This window comes from Myripristis murdjan, chromosome 13 (assembly GCF_902150065.1).
Source record: "Myripristis murdjan chromosome 13, fMyrMur1.1, whole genome shotgun sequence".
Classification (NCBI taxonomy): domain Eukaryota; kingdom Metazoa; phylum Chordata; class Actinopteri; order Holocentriformes; family Holocentridae; genus Myripristis; species Myripristis murdjan.
The window spans coordinates 28307730-28330177 of NC_043992.1; the positions used below are offsets into that span (position 1 = coordinate 28307730).

At 41.9% G+C, this 22448-nt stretch overlaps 2 protein-coding genes across 3 annotated transcripts in view; one reads left to right on the plus strand and one right to left on the minus strand.

Annotated features, from left to right (window-relative positions):
* Positions 1 to 22448, minus strand: part of rsrc1 (arginine/serine-rich coiled-coil 1) — a 133082-nt gene that overhangs the window by 101246 nt on the left and 9388 nt on the right. For both annotated transcript variants that reach the window (XM_030067873.1, XM_030067874.1), the window contains exon 4: positions 7835 to 8023. In XM_030067873.1, the coding sequence (XP_029923733.1) occupies positions 7835 to 8023 (189 nt within the window). The remainder of the gene's footprint in view (positions 1 to 7834; positions 8024 to 22448) is intronic.
* shox2 (shox homeobox 2) overlaps positions 1 to 22448 on the plus strand; it is a 49852-nt gene that overhangs the window by 7111 nt on the left and 20293 nt on the right. The window contains exon 2 of the mRNA XM_030067875.1: positions 7964 to 8066. The gene's annotated coding sequence lies outside the window, so the exon portion shown is untranslated. The remainder of the gene's footprint in view (positions 1 to 7963; positions 8067 to 22448) is intronic.

Here is a 22448-nt window from a genome sequence, read left to right on the forward strand (position 1 = left end):
GGGATGAAGACTGTTCCTGAACACCAGACAATTTTCTGATGACAAAGTCCAGTTTGGAGAGAGTGAAGAACACAGAAAGACAGAAAGAGACCGAGGCAGAGAGGATCAAAGTGTGTGGTGGAACAGAGCAGCAGAAGTCAGATAAACACCAGCACCACCTCTAGACTCACCACATACCAAATTTCTATGATTGCATTTCTGCAGTGTAAAGAGTAAAACTACTTTTACAAGAAGTGGGGTGGAATTGCAAGACAAATAAAAAATGTCTCATAGCAACCATCATGTCTCTTGATGATATGGGTGTTTCCTAGAGTGATACAAAAGTTGACTTCAAGGACATAAAAATATCTTGATAGTTCTCCCTTCTCATGTTCTAGCTCAACTTAACATGGTCATCAATGAAAATTTCCAACGCTTTAGGCAACTTTAGGCATATTTCATCATTTTGCAAACATTTCCACGCCTGGAAAAAAAGAAATCCAAATTTGATGACCTTTCTAGGATTTCCATCACAACTGAAACCCTGCCATTTATCAGTATCAGGGATGCACTGATTGGATATTAGCATCGGATATCGGCGCCGATATCAACATTTCACCTGGATCGGGTATCTGTAAAAGCAGCTGATCAATAAGACCGATCCTTCCCCTTTAAATCTTTGCAACATGGGCTACGTCATACGGCATGTGCCGCGAGAGTTGATTGAGTTGAGCTGCAAACACAAGCAACATGGAGCAAACCAAAGGGTCTGCGATATGGAGGTATTTCACCCTTAGCACGCCAACTAGCTCGGCAGCAGTTTGCAATGTATGTAAAATGATTGTTGCCGGGGGTGGTGGTAGCACTGCCAGATATAGTACCACCAATTTAATAAAGCACCTCCAGAAACACCACGCGAAGGAGCACGAGGAATTCCAGCAGCTGAACAGATCAAAGGGAGCCGCCGCTGCTGTTGAGGTTTGCAGCTTCTTAAATCAACAATATCGGATCGATATCTGGTATCGACCGATACGTGAGGCCCCGGCATCGGTATCGGCATCAGAACTGAAAAAGTCGAATCAGTGCATCCCTACTCAGTATGAACATATATTATATTAGGCCACACCTCTTTATCATTACAAATATTTGTGAAAGAATGGGTCATTCGAAAGAGCTCACTGAATTTGAGTGTGGTACTGTAATAGTCATGTAGCCACTGTTGCAACAAGACAGTTCATCTCTTTTCTCCTAGACATTCGATAATTAACTGTAATTGGTATTATTGCAAAGTGGAAGTGTTTAGGAACCACAGCAACTCAACCACCAAGTGGCAGACCACGTAAAGTTACAGAGCGGGTTTGCCAAGGGCTGAGGCGCATAGTGTGTAAAAGTGGCCAACGTTCTGCTGACTCAATACCTGCAGAGCTCCAAACCTCCTCTGGCATTAACATCAGCACAAAAACTGAGCGCCGGGAGCTTCACTGCATCGGTTTCCATGGCTGAGCAGCCACATGCAAGCCTTACATCACCAAGCATAGTCAAGATGTTCCAGCATGACTCCATAAAGGCATGGTTGGGTGTGTTTGGTGTGGAAGAACTTGACTGGCCTGCACAGAGCCCTGACCTCAACCCCATCCAACACCTTTGGGATGAACCAGAACGGAGATTGCAAGCCAGGCCCTCTCGTCCAACATCAGCGTCTGACCTCACAAATGCTGTTCTGGATGAATGGGCAAAAATTCCCACAGACACACTCAAAAATGTGGGAGAAAGCCTTCCCAGAAGAGTGGAAGCTGCAAAGGGGGGACCAACTCCATATTAATGCCTATGGATTTAAAAGGAGATGTCATAAAAGCTCCTGTGGGTGTATTGTGTAGGTGTCCCAATATTTTTGTCCGTATAGTGTAGAAACCCCCTTGAAGAGCAACAGTTGTTCCCAAACTACACAATACACCAGTGAAAGGGCAAGCAAGCAAGTAATTTTATCCATTCTTCTGGTCAATAGCAACAACTCTACAGCTGGGTATACTGGGAAGCACCTCACGATTCAATACGTATCAGGATACATGGCTCATCATAGGGATGTGCAATAACACCGGAACATCATCAGCGTCTGCCACTAAAGGCTTGAAAATGAAAATAAGTGAATATCAGCATATCAAATATCAGCACAAGTCCAACTGATAATGACTGATTGTGTACATTTTGAAAAACATTATATTTTATGTCTGCATCTGCCAGTGCACCGTCACAATAAGAGTAGCCATAATAATGTTAATAATAATTTTAATTCTACTATAGGAGAGACTTGATGTTCTCTGCAATTACGTGGGGAAAAAAATATGTGCAAATATCTGTTTTGACATCAGCAATCAGCCCAAAAATAGGAAAAATATGAGCATATCGGCAAAAAATACAACATTGTGGATGCCAAGCTCACAATACGATTTGCATCACGATACATTGCGATATTCTGCAGAACTGACTGAACATATATATGCACAGCCTAAAATGCAACTTAATGCAAAAAAAAAAAAAAAAAAAAAAAAAAAAAAAAAACGGAGTAGACATCATGTTCTGCTGTGATAAATCAGGCAACAATCTGATTCAAAATTCCAATTCCAATTTATTAAACAGAATTAGCACGACTCACTTACTTAACACAGCGCACTGAAATGTAGATGCCATAAGAAACTAAGTGCATAAATGATACATATCAATATAAGGAGCTATACTGTGTAACTACTTAAGGTCCATGAAGTATTGCAAAAATATATAGCCTATATATCGTGATTCTCAGCTGTATTGATTTTTTTTTTTTTTTTTTTTTTCCCAATTCTATGCTGAATATATATGAGAACTAAATCTTTTTGTCAAACTAAGCACCGGTCAATAGAAAACCTCCAAAAAAAAAAAAAAACAAAAAACACAAACACAAACACTGTTGAGCACCGGGTGGGTTCTTAGAGGAAGCCGTTGTGTTCTCTCAGTAAACACTGAGCCAGAGGATTACACAGAGCAAAGTTGACCTGCTGCCCCTGTACACTGTCTGGCTAAACACACAAACACACACGCGCATGCACACACACACACACCGTGCTACAATCACCCACTTACCCTTTGCCATTGGTGAAAGGCAACAAGATCTCTTAACAACGACTCGTCTTTTTCAATAAATTTTGCATGAAAACATGCCGCCGGAGCACCAAGTTGCCTGCTGTCATACTAGAGGAGTGTTAAATGTTTAATGATGACAACACCACACACACACACACACACACACACACACACACACACACACGCACACAGAGTCAGCGTTAGGGTGCCGCTCTGAGGGGCCCCTCTTTCATCCTGACAGACACTAAAAAGCTCATGAACACCCCCCTGCACACATACGTACACACACACACACACACACACACACACACACATACACCTTCCCTCCCCCAACCTTCAACATCATACTGCTTCGCTCCTCTCCCAGCAAGGCAACCTGGATGTAAATGAGGTTGGAGTGGTACAGTTTGTGTGTGTGTGTGTGGTGGGGATTCGGGGCTTGCATTAAGATCCCCCTCCCAAATACTGTTAAGAGCAAAAGAAGAAGAAGAGTGGAAGAGACGGAGGAAAAAGGAGAAGTGTCTTGTCACAGACAGGTAGAACACAGAGCCTCGTTTTACATCTGCCTGAAACATCTCGTCGCTTCTGCCTTTCTTCTGCTAAAGGAGCGCTTGTTAGGCTAAGAGGCTGCTAAACTCCTGTGGGTGATTTCACGGGGAACAAGAGTTACATCGGAGTCTAACAGCATTCGGATGTGGATCATCACTAAGTGGATCATGTTTTATCGAGGTCTGCAGGAAGACCAGCCCTGATACAGACAGTTAAGAGACAGGAATCCCACACACCACCAAAAAATGAAGACTAGGATTGTTCTTCCAAAGGGCAAAAAATGCAAGGTGTCGTCATGCAGTAAATGTTTCAGTCAAGAACAATTAGAGAATTCAAACCAAGAACTTTATAAGCAAATTCAAAAAAAAAAAAAAAAGTGAAAAGGTAGCACACCCCAAATTTTCATGTCAAGGAGGAAAAAAAACTCACATTTCACCTGTTTATTTGGTTCACATCACACTAGAAAAACGCTTCCACATCTCAGCATTGACAAGTGAAATGTGAGTATTTTGTCCTCCTTTTGACTTAAAAATTTGGGATGTGCTATCTTTTCACATTTCCTCAAATATGCTCGTTGGATTTTGGGTTTAGCACTCCACTGAGAATTTTACTGTTGAAGTGCAACCTCCTTTTTCTACAAACTTTATAAGCAAGTCACATTTTCAGGTCAACGGTCAAAGTGCAACAAAGTATTTTTACAATCAGGGTTCATACACTGTTTTTTCTTTTTGTTTTGTTTTGTTTTCTACCAGTGGTTGTAAATGACTCTTCCATGACTTCTCCATAAATATTAGTTCAATTTCCATGACCAAAAGAAACTACTTTTTTAGACAGACATGCCTGTATAGGTAATTTCTTCATTTTTTTAAATTCCTGTAAAACCAACTGCAATAAGGTTGACCAAAAAGGTGGATAGGATTTGCTCGCAGAGGTAAAATAAGCTCTTTTTAGCTTTCTCCACCAGACTGAAACAAACTGATGCATCAACACACAGAAACAGAAATCCTCATGCATTTTTTTCCCCAAATTAATAAATAAATAAATAAGTAAATGAATGAATAAATAAATAAAATAATTTTCCCCAACTTTTCTGAGGGCTGGAAATTGTATATTCAAATCCACTTTTCTCTATGAACCCTGGAGTTTTAAGTAAGCTGTATGGCCAGATAGCCAGACAGACCGTTTGAAATAAATAAATGAAGATCGCCACGGATGCAAATGCACAAACACACACATGCGCTCACAAGCCCATCACACATGCATGCATGAGCTCACACACACGTGCACACAAACAGACAAGCTAAAGCGGGGTCAGAAATAAAGGCAGAGATTCCTATCGGTGCTGAAGGATATTGAAGCCTTAATAAGAAAATAGAGAGATATAGTCTGCTGGCCATACATTTCACTGTGTTAGCTTTATTTGTTTTTCTGATATGGATCTAAGAAAGGCAATATGTAACAGCTGCAAGTAAATATAGCGCTTTTACTTTGAAAATGATGCGCACATCCAGACCTTTTAAAATACTTACAGAAATTAGTAAAATATATGAAAAATGTCAAACAGATTTAACAAAAATTGAATCAATATTGTTGCCAGCGATTTCTAGGGGTGGACTGGCTAAAAGGGTAGAATTATAAATCAACAATTGAAAAAATGTTTAAAAAAAACCCCTGAATTACATGCTTCCAAATTAACACAAAAAATATATTAAACAATATTTGAACTCCATTTCTAGTAAAATTAATTCTCTTTGGAGTAAAGTGTATATATCCTTAAAATATACCTGACAATTGGAGATTATGACAACTACACATGATAATGATGACACATGTACAGTTTCTTCTGCATACACAGAAAGTGTTGAGGGAGTACATTTTGTAATCGAGCTGAAAAGCAATTGAAGCAAGCTGAAGCAATTTTTTTACTATAATTACTTTTCACTTTAATTTAACAAACAGATTCAGCTCAATAAACAACACGTGTGTAACTCAAGTGTTGTAAACTGCGACAAAGCCTGACCTAAAACAAGCACAGTGCAGTGTCTCACCTCTGACTGACGGGTCTGAATCTGCGTCTTGACTTAGATCTGAGACTGCAGGCACATTATCCAGAGGGGATGTGGCAATAGTGCTGCTTAAAAAAAAAAAAAACAACAGCCACAGACTGTCCTAGGACATTTTTGTCTCTTATGGCCAATGCTAGAGTAATGAGTTTCATCATCCACTTCAAGTATTGCATCAAGGAAACATCTGAGTTTCAGTCAGATCAAACAGCTTTAAAATCAGAAATCGCAGTGAGGCTATTATCACACATTTGTGTAGGTCAGTCCATTGGAAAACCAGGAATATGTCACTCCAAAGAGAGAGCAGTGGGACTCTGATGAGGAACATGGCAGGATCTGTCTCAGTGATAAAAAAAAAAACAAAAAAAGCTAATGTGCTCTGTGGATGTGCACTGCCTGTTCTTGGCTTGTGGTTGAACCACCTTACATTTTTGTGTAACCAGATGCTCACTGAAAAATCAAGGGTACAGAAAATCCATTTCAAGAAACAGTGACGTGCAATATTCAACTTAAATTAAGTGCTTTTATTAAAAATGAAAACCTGTACCTGTTATATATTTCAAAAAAATGGTTTCAAAGATATGAAATTCAAACTCAAGGCAGATTTCCCTCGCTTGCAGCACTCAGTTACATATAGCAGTTAGGAATTTAGACCCAATTAAATCCATATCATTACTGAAAACATGTATGGTATGAGTTCATGATTTTGACCTAAATATTTAAATCTATGTGCTCAATTTTTGAATCATCTCATTATGAAAATGAAATGATATTTAGGCCCAAACACAGCCCAGAGTAGGAATGCTCACAACATCACAACAATCTCGATACCTGATACGTGATAAATGAAGTAAACAGGAACTTGATGTTTCAAATATTTAAATATGTGGGCTAAATTAGAGTGAGAGCACTGCGTTTCAAGTGCAATACTGACCTGTAGCCTCTAGTAGAAAAGAAAGCAGCACAACAAAATGCTGATTTCAAAATAGAGGAAGTGTATGAAATGTCCAGGTATAATTCTGTGCTTTCATTTTGATTCACAGTCCTGTAAGCATGTTTGAATGTTTCAAGTGTCTAAACATTTGGGCTACATTAGACTACATTAGAAAACAACACTGATTAACAGACCGAGTTATCACTACCATTACTAAAAACACTGGTATTGGTATCGTTTTCAGAATACTGGTACTGACTTGTTATCTGAGTATCGATTCTGATATCCCTGGTCCAGACTGTGAGTTTATGCCAAGATAAAGTTCATTTGGAGAGCTGAGGTGTTGGAGAACATGGTCTCCATCACTCGTGGGATCCACAGTCTGAAACCCACATCTGTGCCATTCAATATGACAGACAACAACTGGGCTCCAATCACATTACAGTGGCCTCCAATCACATTAGAGCATGCCGCGGTGGGGCGGGATTTAGGGATCTATTCTGGTAAAGGTCGAGAGCGGCGGACTGTGCCAGCGTTAACCCAATGTTATGGGACAGTTAGAGCTGGAATCTGTTCTCGCTGCATATTCGGGCCTCTGCAAAGCCTACGATCACACGTGAAGACATCATCATTTGCCGACCCTCATCAGGGGATCTTGTTTATTGTCTATTTGCGGCACAAGCACCAAGTCAGTGGAGATGCGTATGATCTTATTATGTATCTAGACATATTGCACCTGGGCCAGGAGGCTGAAACACAGAGGTAAAGACATTAGGCCTCATCTGGTGACCCAAACATTCTCTAACAACTGGACCTGCGCAGCACTCCCACCTACCATCTATTCTTATATCACCTCTCTTACAACAGGGAACGATATCACATTACAAACAAAGAGCCGCCCATGCTTGATAGCTATGGGAAATACAGGAAGAAAGGGATTGATGGATTGATGGATGGAACAGTCGAGTGATGGATGGAGGGATGGAGGAGCTGGGACTGAGCTCCATATTTAAGTCACCGTTATACTGACATTAAAATATTTTGTATTCCTTTATAGCTGGCTTTGGACTGAGCCTGGGAAAAGCCAAGATTTGTTTGAGTGTGAATGTGTGTTTGTGTGTGTGTGTGTGTGTGTGTGTGTGTGTGTGTGTGTGTGTGTGTGTGTGTGTGTACAAGATGATTCATCACTTACCCTTTTTTGTCTGCCTTGTCCTTACTCTTGTCCTTGTCTCTGTTTTTGTCTCGGTCTCGCCTGTCTCTCTCCCTCTCTCTGTCCCGGTCGCGGGCCTTACGCCGGCTCCGGTCTCGCTCTCTGCTGCAGCTCCTCCGGCGACTGTGACTGCGAGTCCTGCTGCGAGACCGCCGGTGGCGAGAATAAGACCTGAAAGACACAAAGAGCAAGGACACACTTCAGATTACAGCTGGTAATCCACTGGATATACAAAAAGAACTCTTTATTCATCATTGTCTCAAGACTGAGACACAGGTTGTTGTTCCGTCTATTAAAGAAAAAAAGATACTAGATACAGATACTACACAATGATATGTGTTTTTTTGTTTTGTTTTGTTTTGTTTTGTTTTTTGCTGTATTCACTTTCTCCCAAACATCTTGTTTACTTCAGTTAGTGATTTCCTACATGTCCCAGAATTCCTTTTGACAACCCCCGGAGAAGATGCCTGAACTTTTTCCATACAGCTGTTGGTTACATGTGTAGGTGGAGAAAGAGATTGAGAATAACAATAGTGATAGCAACAGTAAAAGCAAGAGAGCAAGTTTTCCCAGTAAAGAAAAAGTGAGAGCCGTGCCCTTTTCTGAAAAACACATGTCGTGTCAGCTGCATTGCATTTTGGTCTATTGAGGCCACTACCAGTGCAGAAACGAGCATCTCTTCCTCATCCACAGTGGATTTCGCCTTGTATGATTGTTGAATGTCAGCAAAATGGCGAGTCTCACTAAGAAGCACTTGCTCTTTGTTTCTGAGGAGCTAACAGCAAGACCTGATGCTTACTGTTGATCTTTTAAGTTTTCAAAGTTTTGAATGTTTTGTTGTTGTTGTTTTTTCCAATTTTTGCTACATATATCTTGACGTGACATCAAGTCATCTGTTTGGCACATTATGCACAGGGATAAAAAAAAAAAAAAAAAATCACCACCGAGTATTTTAAAATACAATTCTTCCTTTAATATGCACATCACAGACAAAGTATTGTTAATACTTGACATGTATTTCCTCTCTAATCACTCTTCTGTTCAATGAATCTTCAACAAAAAAAACAATAAAATATATGAGTGGGAACTATCTACTCTCTTAAAGGGAAAAATGAAAATAGTCAGGGTCTTACAATTAGAATACACCCTAAAAAGGATAGAAAGGATTAAATCCCTTTTATCTTGTGCAGCAGGGTATAAAAATGAGTTTTCGACACCCGGGGCAAAACACAGGGCAGAGAGACTCTTGGTAATGTCATCAAGAGCCAAATCTCTCCACATTGGATCCACTGACGAATAACAAAAAACAGGAGACCAACTTTGGGGACGTTACAAGACACTGCAAGTCATGGCCACATTTTCTGATTCATAATTAACACTACACTACAGTACACTACAGTAAACGAGAAAAAAAAAATCCCAGATGGATGGAACATTCTTTGAGCCTGAAAATTCATTTATTGGAAAGTCATATACACAATGACACACACACAAACACACACACACACACAGGCTGGAAATGGAGCCAATTAGAGGCAGGCTCAAAGAATGAGAAAGACCTGTCCTCAGTATTGATCCTGACACTGGCCCTCTGTCGCAAAGAGATTTACACTGGGAGATTTACACCGTTACTTATGACACACACACACACACACACACACACACACACGAACACACAAACATGCACCAGAGGAAACAGAACTGAAAATGGGGCTCGTTCCTTAATAATGGTCATAAACACAGAGAGGCACAAATTTACAAAACAAAACATCACACATGCCTCTATTCATTCGAGAAGACCTTTTTATCTATGTGTATTGCTGGAGTGTGTGTGCGCGCACGTGCTCGGTGTGCGTGTGCACGTCTGTGGTTGAGTGCGGGAGAGGGCAGTGATGTGAAAGCCCAGTAGAAATCGGCAGCTGAGATGCCGTTATTTTCCATCATCTATCATTTTATTGATTTGTCTATAAAAACAGTCAAACCTGCTGTCCACGAGCTTTATTGCTTTCCCCCCTTTATTAGTTTGCAGTTTGGGACATCCAGAGCTGTCTCCCTCCCGACAGAAAACTAATCATTTTCTTCAGACGCCTGTCACCATCCTAACACACAACACTCTGACAACTGTTGGAATCAATTAGGCCGGGGCTGTCCTGATCACTGAAGAGCACGCCGAGCTATTTCTAGGCTTCCAGTCCAAAACGGCATTCTTCTGGAGAATAAAAGAAAACAGTTACTACCTGAAGTTAATCAATTTTCCCATAAACACAGAACACTCTATCCTCAGAGAACATATTCTGTTTCATAAGAAAAGGTCTTGGAATGAATCATATCTTTAACACATCGCTATAGCTTTAGCTCATAAGGCACTTTCCTCTCAAATCCAGGGATCATTACGTAAGAATAAATGTCATGCTGCGTTTTATATTGTTTTTATATTATGAAATGTGAGCTCCGAAATTTCGGTCCCAAGCTGGTTTGACAATTGGATTACCAATGGCATTTCCAGTCTTGTTTTAGCCGGCATAAATGCAGATATAATGCTACAGTTATCTGAGCTGCTATAGCAGTCCTTTGTTTTTGTCCTCATAAGTTTTCCCACAGTAGAGCCGGTCTTATGGCATTCTGCAGAAGAGATTCAAAACCAGCTGCCCTGGAGTGATTATCACAAATTATTATTCTGAAACTTCTGACTCAGAGGTAGAGGTAAAAGCAGTCATAAGCCACAGGACATTTGAAGTTGTACGTTTAATACGGTGTTTACTGAGGTTACGATTACTCTGGTCAAAGAAATACAGCTAATGGGAAAAAAGGAGAAGAAAAACATTGGCATTTTTGGGGTTTGGAGTCTCCAGGCGAGATAATCCATCAATGGCCAAAACAGACCTTGGAATGAGTGAATCTATGTGTCGACAATGCCTGCGTATGTTTGTAATCAACAGTACATGAGGGGGAAATACAAGGGAGTTGCAGTGTTCCAGGCCTTAGTCTTATATTTCCAGCCAAGCAAACTGTAGCCAGGAGCAGCAGATGCAATAAACACACAATCTCTCTTTCTTTCCCTCTTTCTCTGTGTCCATTTCTCTCTCTCTCTCTCTCCCTCTCTCTGTGTCCATCTCGCTCTCTCCCTCTCTCTCTCGCTCTCTCTCTCTCTGAAGGCAAAGAAAACAGCACACTTCTGGGGTGTGCGGCAAATTAAATTTACTGTAGTTAATAGAGTGAGCCTATGCTGCTAAATGTCAATTTCCTGACCAAGTCCTTCCCCTTGGAGAATGATTAGCTAATTTGAGGCTGGGGATAAATGGGCTAATGCAGGACACACACAGATAAACAGCCACAGTTGGACCACATGCCAAGCCCTTCCCCTGCTTTACATTTTATTGGCCTTATTATCTCCAGGGAAAATGGGTCCCCCTATGGCCTAAACATATTTTCATTTCTATTAAAAGGCCCTTGCTGGTTGTCCCCCCAACACACACCCTTGCACACACTCTTCCCCCCCCACCCCACCTCAACCTCCTTCCTCCGTTTCTCCCTCCTTTCGCCATCCAATCCATTAAATCGGAGCTCTGCAATTGGCTGGGACCATTTTCCTGGTGAATTATCAATAGAGTAATTATGCTGCATGTTGGGAGCTGGGCTGAAGCTTATCGCCGCTGACCCCCCAGTGCGCACCAGGATATGATCCCTCACCACGGCCCATTGGGGTAATTATGTGGCCGGGTGTGAAGCTGGATGGTGTGTTACCCTTATCAGTCTGTATTCTATTTCTGCTAAACATGGTTTTCATTGAAAATTGGACATTAATGGCAGCTACGCGATACCACTAGTGTCGGATACAGGTGAACGTCTCAAATGGCATCCAACCATGGTTAAATCATTATTCATGGTGCGAAGGCTGGGGATTGGGCTGGGCTACTCCTCCCTGCAGCCTACAGAAAAACACATAAACATACACACACACACACACAAAATCTCACACACAGTCCTGTCATCCTCCCTGTTCCATCAATTTCCTCCCATTCCCCCTATTCAAGCAGCAGTGATAGACATTTACATTGTTTCCTCATCCCCCAAACCACCTTTGTTTGGAAAACTAAACAACATACATGTCCACATTTTTATTTGGCCCAATGGCAGCAAACATAACAACATAGCAGCAAAGTGAAGTTCTAGGTGACGGATTCACCAGGGTGTCTGGCCTTTAGTCCAGTGTGGCCCAGCTGTGATTAATGGCTATGTAACTTTAACCCTATCACATTTCAATAGATGCTCGCGACACTGACCTCTGTCTGACCAGTGTCTGTCTCACACACTAAAAAGCCTAAAAGCGAAAAAGGGATTCTCATCAGACTAAGGCTAGGTCCAATGCATCCTTTTTTTCCTCCGACTGGGCCGCCAAGGTGTGTAAATTTGAGAACACTGCTTTGGTGTTGTCGTGTGAAGGGGAAAACGGGACTTTCTGAAAACAACTGACGTTGGATTGTCATGTTCTGGGTCATATTCTTTCATCAAGCTCGCACATGTCATGTGCATAGTCACGCTTTAAGCACTTTGAGGCGTTTCAATGTGGAGAGCAGATGGCAAATGGTCTTAAAATGCTCTGAAAATTATAGTCTGATGCAGTGTGGATGAATCAAACCAAATTTATCCAACTTAGTGAGAACAGGGCCCAAGACTGGACCTGTTCATAGAGTTATACTATTATGTCTAGAATGATTATCCCAATTATTTGACTACATAGTGCAATCATGATGAATTAGGATAATTAGGCTTGAGGTTTTGAGGAGCATTATAATTGTACTTTTGTCATCTTGTACCACCAATGATCAGTTTCATCTACAGCAAGTCTTCTAAACGCATTGCTGTAATTTTGTTATTACTCTAATATTTAATGTCATTTTTAATTGTAACTAAAATCACAAAATTATATATGATATTACTTGTGCACCACCGGCTAGACTGGACCCAAAGAGTGCTATGATTCTAATTAAAACAAATGATGAGAGTCAAAACATCTGGCCACAAGTGTTTTTGCAACAGTCTGAAAGTCAGTGGTGAAGGGTGCTATCAAAATTGCTAAAACAGTGAAATGTGAAAGGGTGTCAGGGTTTTCCTTTCCCATCAAACCTTTCTCGCGAGGCAGAAAAAGTTCAAAGTCTTTTTCTCAACATCTAAGGCACGATCTTATTTATAAATGTGAGGTATTTACTCTTTACAATGGGTTTCAACAGCCACCTTCACCAGACTTACCCAACTGGTAGCATTACAACCAAAGTCTACATAAAGTACCAGGAAAACCCTAGATATGAGCACTCTCCATCCACACACGCATGCACACAGATGAGCACACACCAAGACACACACACACACACACACACACACACACACACACACACACACAGACGGCTCAGCACTACAAAAAAGCTTGCCAGTCGACATTTCCAAGCAATAGACAGATTGAAAAAGAAACGGTCCTATTGAAAGTGAGAAGATCCATATTTGAAGAACTTCATTAATGCGCTGTTCCCCGCCGAGTTCGTTCCAGAGACAGAGCACACAGCAGCAGCTCCACGTTCAAGTTAAAAGTCGCTTTCCCTTTTTTTTCTGCCATTTCAATGTATCTAAAAGCACCTTGAGTGAGCAATGTGCATTTCCTGCTGCCAAAAGACGTGGAAAACAGCTGTTCCTGCCCAACGCTGCCTGCCGAATGGAATGCAAATATGTTAACCATCCAGAATTTATTACTTTTGAGTGCTCTTCAAACGCAACGGCAGACACAAGTTTAATTTATGATATTCCTCTAATTATGAGAGCTGTTGAAATCATTTCCCAAGCTGCTTCCTCCTTCCAAGCAGCCACATTATCTGTTCCCTCGGTTCATGGCGCGTGCACGCACACACACACAAAAACACATACACCATGCACACCCACACACAGAAACACAAATATATATACACACTCTAAATAACACACACATACACACACAAATCACTGCAAAGTAGTTGATTGCTAGCACAATTAACACAGCAAAGACCGAGCATGAAAGATTTCCAGAAATGTTTTTTCCTCCGTCCCCCTCTGCTTCATAAAAGTAATGTTTAGATTTGTCATAATCTTCGGTTTGCTTTTAATTTAGCAGTCGTCAACACAAACGTCTGCAATGCCCTGCTTTGCTGTGAAACAGAAATGAGACCCCATGTAGGCCACCCACTCACCCACATACCCTCACAAAACACACACACACACACACAAACACGCACAAAAAACACACACACACAGATACAGCCAGATGCCACAAGGTCAAGTCATTTAGCAGAGTTCAAAGGCCTTCAAAGACGCCTCAGATCTATATGAACCTATGACGGCCAGCCGACGATGAGGAAAAGGAGAACTTTCTGCAGCATGATGCAGTTTACATGAGCGTGTGTGTGTGTGTGTGTGTGTGCACATCTTTGCATGCACATGTGTTGATTAGCGAGAGTCTTCATTGGCACATATGCCAAGTGTCACTCAGCCTCCTCACCGCAATCCTAAACTTGGCCGTCTGGTGAGCGCCCGCGCCCTTTGACCCTGGTGCAGCCGCAGCTCGACATGACGCCCATTAGCAGCTGGAGCTGAGGGGGGCCCCGGCCCAGTCGCTCAGCCCAGATCCAGACACAAGGTCAAGTGGAGGTCATGCTCAGACTAGGTGCTAACTTGCCAACTCGCTCGCAGCCACTCATGCAATTGAACCCCGCTTTTTCTCCACGCTTCCATCCATCACAGCCCGGAACAATTAGTTACCCCGAGTTAGGAGAGAGTTGTTTTGGTTGTCATTGCCTCCATCTGTAAGGGGGTAAAAAAGCAGGATGAGGGACTGAGGAGGAGGAGGAGGAAGAGGAGAGGAAGTGCAGACTAAGAGACAGAAGGTGAGGGAGAATAGGAGGCGGGGAGGGATATGGAAGGAGAAGTTGGAAATAGAAAGAAAGAAGGTTATAAAAGTTGGAGGAGCAGGGCTACAAGAAAAGGAGGGTGAGGGTAAAAAAGAAGAGAGAAAAAGATTGGGGCTTATAGAGAGGAGAGAGCAGACAGCCGTGCTTCGCATCAAGCTGGCTCCAATTAGCAGGTGTGCTCTCAGACGCTCTCTCTCGCTCTCTCTGGTCATGGAAGATGTTTTTTTTCTGCCTTTTATACGCATGTATTTATGAAGTGGTAGGAGATCTGAGGGCCCTTACCATAACAGGCTTTTATTGTTTAAATGTGGACTGCTCGGCCCCGTGTGCTTAAGTGATTTAGGAACCTCACAACTCTGGTATAAGAAAAATCATAAATGCTGAGACAAACCATGTGGGTGGACTGTAAAAGGCACAGAGGAATGGGCCGACAAAAAGCAGACACACATTCCACTACTAAAGGGAAACTACACTTAATTAAACACCCAAGACACAACTGAAATATCACCCTGGTTATAAAGAAAAAAAAAAAAAAAACAGCACTATTAGTTTCCCCCTGTGGTGGAGTAACATAAAGTTGTCTTCTGATAGAACAGAGGGTTGTCTCATAAAGAAGTTTCTAAAAATCATTTTTTTATGAACTGCTGTCAAGAAGAACAAGGAGAGAGAGAGAAAGAGAGAGGGAGACAGACAGACAGAGATCAAGAAATGGAGAGAAAGAGAAAACACTCCACCCTCCAAGACAAAAAAAATCCTCTCCTCTCAGATACATCTGTCGCTTCTCATAGCATGCGTGTCCCACGTACAGAATTAGATGTAGCCCATATAGACGGCAGATTTTACCGCTGATCAACCTTAGTTAGCGGGGAGAGGGATTTTTTTGTCAGCTCACAGCAGCACTGCAACGCAGACCTGTAAGGCTGGAGAGGATCAGAGAGGATCCTGTTTCTAAAACAGCGGGCACAGAAACCCACAGACACAACATCCTTCCCTTCCCATCCTCCTAAAAACCCTACATCGAACAGGATGCATATTATGGGTTTTCAAACTTTTTCACTGTCTTTATCCCTGAGTCGGTTTTCTCTACAGATCACCATTTGAAATGGTTTTGCCCTAGCGACCTAAAAAGCAAAAGATAATTTGCTTTGTGTCAAGTAGTACATTTTTTAGGGAGTCATACTTACACTGACAAATAGATTCAAAGTGGTGAGATTAGAGCATAATGTTAACATAATGATCCAAATGTATGTTTTGATTGGTGAAAATGTCTAGTGAATTAAATTATAGTGAAATTAAACTCTATTTGCTGAGGACCCCTTGGCAGACCCCTGAGAGTCCTCAAACCCCACTTTGAAAACCACTCTTCTATATATCAGTGTCTTACACACACACACATGCACACACACACACGTGTACGCAACACATTTGACAACATCTAAAACTTCCTGTCTATTATTGCTACAGGAAATTATCGCTGATACAGCCAGGTAAAATATTTTACTTTATTTACATATTTATTCATGCATTCATTTATTTATTTGTAGATCAATTTTATTTACTTGTGAATATATTAATTAATGCATTTGTTTATTCATTTATGTATATATCTTGCATTGTCTTCACTTTCCTTCACTCTTTGGGAGGAATCATCTAAGCTAAAAATATTCAAGCCAATCAATCATAAGATTGATTTAATTTGCTGTGCACTGCTGACAGTTGGGAGGCGGCATTCAAATGATGCCACATGTTACACGGATGGCATAAATGACAGCCGTTCATTACACATCTGCAGTACCACAAGAGAGGCAGGGCACACACTTTGTTATCCCCCAGTTTGTGAGTGTCAATATCCCATTGAGTTTACAAAGAGATCTGGCAAACGTCCACTGCGACAAAACCGATGACTGCATTTAAAATAATTACATTTTTTCTCGCTTTGATTCGAGTCCAACATAACGATGTTGGGCTCTCTGTTCAGCCAGTCACAGAAGTGTTCTGCTCTTTGTTCAACCAATCACACAACAGTTGGCCACGTATCCTTTTGTGCGATCCATCTATCTCCACTTCCTCCTCATGTCCGCAACTCTGCCAAAACCCGAATGGATAGACAGAGCAAAAAAAAAAAAAAAAACACAGGAAGATAAATCTCATGTAGAAAACCTCACGCACATACTGAGAAAGTGTTTCATTACTTTCAAAAAGATTGTCAAGGTTTCAGTCAAGACGCACATGATCCCAGTTTCATTTCTCTGCCATTCTCTCTTTCTCTCATTTTTTCTCTTCTTTTTTTTCACAATTAAATTATTAAATGTGTGAGTGAAACCATGTGTGTGTGTGTGTGTGTGTGTGTGTGTGTGTGTGTGTGTGTGTGTGTGTGTTCCTGTGCTTGTCCGAACCAGAGAGACAAGTGCAGTCAGAGCTTCTATTAGCTGGCAATTTGCTCTAAAGTTCTTCGAGGGGAGAGGAGGAATGACAGAGGTTTTCTGGCAGGACAACACACATGGCTCTGCTTAGGACGAGTTAGTGAGGTGCACACACACATAATCCTAGGCAATCATTCAAACACACTCCCAAACACCATACACCCCGAGACATGCAATGGACCTTACATATGTATAAGATAGAGAGAGAGAGCTCTAGCAGTAAAGAAAGGCAACGTGAATATATTCTAAACATCTAAACACCCACAAGTACGCTGAAACGATTATTTGATTAATCGATCAAGCGGCTAAAAATGAATTGATAATAATTTTTATAATCAAATTATTCTTGTCATTTATCAAGTAAAACTCCCAAACATTTGCTGATTACAGCTTCACTATGATGCTAAGATTTGCTTACTTTGCTTCATTCCTATCATTATAAAATGAATGCTTTCTTTTTTTTTTTTTTTTTTTGGCTGCTGCTCAAACTAAGAGAGCAATTTTATGACATCGCTTTGGGCTCTGCTAACTTTCCCTGAGCATTTGTCATTATTTGACACATTATTATAGCCTAAATGATCAATCAAAAAATTAGAAGACTAATCGACAGTGAAAATAATGTTAAGCTGCAGTCCTGCTCGCAAGCCTGCACACACTGAATAAGTGTTACTTCACATTCTAACAAATCACAAACAGCAAACGCTGAGTGTCCATGTGAATATGACTATGTCTAGATATTGTAAAGACTACCGATATAGGTTGATAGGCATGTCCACCGAGGCCTGGGGGAATGATGGTGTCCATATGGTTTGAGCCAGAACATAACGAGAGTACAAGGTAAACAGGTCTGACTGAGGTTTGTCCATTCATGCTCTCTTCCCGTGGGCCTTGATGGACTGGCTTGAAACCTGGCCACTGAATCACACAGAGTAACACATAAGGATACCTCCCTCTTAGTGTGTGTGTCTGCGTGTGTGTGAGAGAGAGAGAGAGAGAGAGAGAGAGAGAGAGAGAGAGAGAGAGAGAGACTGTGTGCATGTGAGAGCGAAAAGGAAAACCCATGGACAGACGGCAGCATTTATCTGTGCATAAATTAAGAGCGGAAGCCATTAATTAAGAGAGAGGGAAAAAAAAGAGCGCCGTTAAAATACAACTTTGCTGCTCGGCTACTTGGCAGGGTGACCTCTGAGTGCACCGGGCATGTTTCTGGGACCCGCTGTCCTGCTGGGTGAGTGGCACGGGGAGGCGATGGGCTGGCCAGGCTATGAGCAGCAGGCAATGGGCAGAGCACCCCCCCCCCCCCCCCCCCCCCCCCCCCCTCCCACACACACACACACACACACACACATACACACACACGCACCCCTCCCTTCCCTTCTCTCCAATCTCACTTGCTCTCTCTCTCTCTCTCTCTCTCTCTCTCTCTCTCTCTCTCTCTCTCTCCCTCTCTCTCTCCCTCTCCCTCTCCCTCTCCCTCTCCCTCTCCCTCTTTCTCCGCCCAAAGCGTCATTAGACCCAGGGCTCCGCTGCGGTTCCAAACAGCTCAATGACAACACACAGGGCCTGCCAATTAGAAATAATTAGACAGTCATTTCAGTGGCAAGTCTTTTTAAGTGCATATATAACGATGCAATGATGCTTATTAGCCGGCCCGAGCCGGCGAGGACCGGGGCCTCAAACGCTTTGGCGCTGCAGAAAATAATTATGCCAGTGATCACAAAGCGGGCTGCACATCTCTGTACTTCACCTCCACGCGTTTCAAAAATCCACTTCATTAGCTCCCGTAATTAATCCTCCATTAATTGCAGGAAAAGCCCAGTTTACCTCCCTTCGTTTCTAATTATCATCTTATAAATAGTTATGGTTCTAATTAATGTGTTCATTAGGCAGGATATTTCTCTCAAAGCCTCGCTGGGAGCCAAAGGTCCGGCTCTGCTCTCTCTGAAGCCTAACCAGCCAGAAGGTGAGGCCATCCTGCCTGCATTTGCTTTTATTTTACTACATTCAACCTCCTAATTGGCATTTAAAACCCAATTTGGAAGAACTTCAAGAAGCTTAAATAGGAGAGAGAGAGAGAGAGGGAGAGACTAGGAAGGAGAGAGAGAGATTCATTTAGTATTCATTTTCCTATGCCAGGGCTAAAAGCGTCTGTCTCTGTCTTTTTCTTGGTCTGGCCAGACGGATGAGGCTTTTCACTATGATAAAGTGAACACAATGACGGCTGATTGTGTGTTTTGGGTTATTGGCATTATCGTGGCTTTATCTGCAAAAACAGTACAACTGTGTCTTTACCAAAGAAGTGACAGTGGGAATGTCATACTTCTAATAGGTTTCAGTCATCAATCGGCCAAACTTTGTCTTTGGTATACAGACATAAAGTAACTAGTCTGGTGTTTCTATGATGCTCAAATTAATTACTAAGATTAGTATTCATTCACACAGCTTTCAAAATGAAAAACAGCTAAACAATGGCCATAATTAGAGCTGTAAACTTCCAGAAACTTTCTACTTTTTTTGAAGAATTTTGAGCCAACTTTGGAAAATTTGAGCAAACTCTGGAACTTGAGTGAAATTAAAAATTATGAATATTTATCTTTAAAGGTGCCATATTAGATTTCATGACTTTGTCTTCAGATACACTAAGGCTCAGGAGAACAATGTTCTTCGTGTTTCCAAAAAAAAAAAATGTAGTTCAGTCAAAAGCTGAATCAGATTAGTAAATACAAACTATTGTTTTCTCATCTCATTTTTATCTGTATCAATGTCTGTTGGTCTCTGTAAGGCAAATCAGTTTATTAAATGCCTTTGAGAAATAAATGTGTCTTGTCTTTGGAGGGTATGCCTGTATTTCAGTATGAATGGTTAATGGGTAAAGCATGATAATAAAGGACCACACCAGTGATTCTGAATGTTTGGACCTATTACTACAATTTACCTGCATTTTACATTGCAACAAACCATTTTGCAAGTTATGCAGGTGTCAACATTCATAAACCACAGAGCTGATAATTCACTGCGTAAAGCAAACTCTTCCTCTGGGATTATTTTCCTGCAGAAGCACCATTTCACTTTGCCCATTTTAAAGTCAAATCAAAACACAACAGTGCTGCTGCTTTTAGAAAAACTGATGTGGACGACTTTATTACAGTGATGGATTACTGGTGTGAAGAAAGTCTGAAGTCTATGAAACTTCATTTTGATATCGTAGAGGAATGAATGGAAACCAAATAGTTGGAGAAAAAGGTAGGTAAAATGACCGTTGTAATGCACGAATGCTTGCTTTGGGAAAAGATCAGCAGAAACATGAAGAATATACATTTTGTAGATGTTAAGAAGACCTGAGTTTGAGGAAAGGAAGATAAAGTTTCTGAAAATTGATAATTAGCAATCTTCGCTCTCTTTACAACCTTGTCAAGGATTTTTTTATGACATTTTTATGCCATCTCAAACTCTGGACCATGACCACAAATCAGTAAGCTTAGTTGTTTTTGTCAGGCATTGATGCCAAAGATGTTCCTCACTTCTGACATCTCCCTCAGTCAGCATCAAATACACACACACACACACACACACACACACACACACACACATGCTTGGCCACCTACCCAACCAAAGCTATAAGCTATATAAACATCATTACCCCAAGTTTGTTTAACAGATGGATAAAAAACAGAAACGGGGCAATGCTTTGATGGAAAACTTGTCTTTGTTTGGGACTATTGGACTACCTCACTCATTTGATCGTATGTGTGAGAGCACTGGTGTACTGCCTTTTGTGAAGTGAATTGTGTGTGTGCGTGTGTGCATGTGTGTGTGTGTGTTTAGCAGAGCAGGCTTTATGGCTAGGTTGCTACCCAAGGGAGAGGGCTGATGGGTAGCGAGCCTGGAGGATGGAGGGGTGTGGTGGTGGAGGTGGTGGTGTGTGTGTGTGTGTGTGTGTGTGTGTGTGTGTGTGTGTGTGTGTGTGTGTGTTGGGGGGGTGCTTGGCAGTAGTGAGGGGTGAGGGAGGGGTGAGGGGAGTTTTCCTCTGGCGGTGGAGGGGAACACTGCTCGCGGCGAGGCAGGGATGAAAGAGGCTGTCTGTGTCAGTCACTTATTCCTCCCTTTGGTAAATAAAGGTTTCTGACAACAAAGCCGAGCAGCGCTTGACTGGCCTTTATAGCAGATAAATAAAAAAGACAACACAGAGCGAGAGAGAGAGAGAGAGAGAAAGAGAGAGGGAAAGACAGAGAGAGAGAGAGAGAGAGAGAAACACAACAACAAACGCGTTCAGATCTCAAGACTGGAAGCATGTTGATTTTTATGGAGTACAGAAGACGCAGCTGAACCAAACCAGGTCATCTTTCAGTTTAAATCAACACTTTGCAAGTCCGGTAATAGGGGAAGAAGGAAAAAAGGGCTAAATGTCATTCTGTGGAAGGGAGAGAGAAAAAAAGAAGATGGTGAGAGCCCATGGGGTAACAGACAGACAGATGATAAACAGCTAGTAGCCTGCTCTTAAAGTCCAGCATTGCACACTCCCCTACACACACACACACACACACAATAGGTTTCAAACTCAGCTAAGAATCAAAACAGTGCTGAATGAGATATGAGAAAAAAAAAAAAAAAGTGGTTGTTCCCATTCTTCCTCATCTTATTTCCTATCCTTCAACACCATCATTCATGCCTTATGGTTCTCTAATAATCGCCAGATCTCGGCAGGCCGCGGTGGGAAACAGATTTCACTTGTCATGTCCTCAACGCGCACACACTCAGAGCTGTTTCCCTTATGAACCCAGCGACACCCCAAGCCACCTGCCACATCTCTGTCTCACGCACCCACACACACACACCTTGAACTGTATGCATGTCAAAGCTACGCACAAAAACATACAGAAACTCCCACTCTGCTCTCTGACAGGGGGAACTGCAGAACCAGGTGCAGTCTGGGAGGCCGACTGGAGTGCCCACTATAAACTCATGTTAATGGCAGCAGATATTTCCTCAGTCTTGGCTGATTCTCCTCACCCCACCTCGCTTCTCTCCCACTCAATTACCCTGCCTCCACTTTTTTATTTTTACCCCTTTCCCTTCCTTTTCTACCCCTTCATGACCTCCTCCCTCCTTCACCCAGGCCCTCCCCTCTCCCAGGCTGCCTGCATGACCTTGCGAGCACTCTGTGTCGGTGCTAGGCAGGAAAAGCCATCTAGCAGATGTACAGCACCTCATCTCATAAGGGAGGGAAAATTGCGGTGTGAA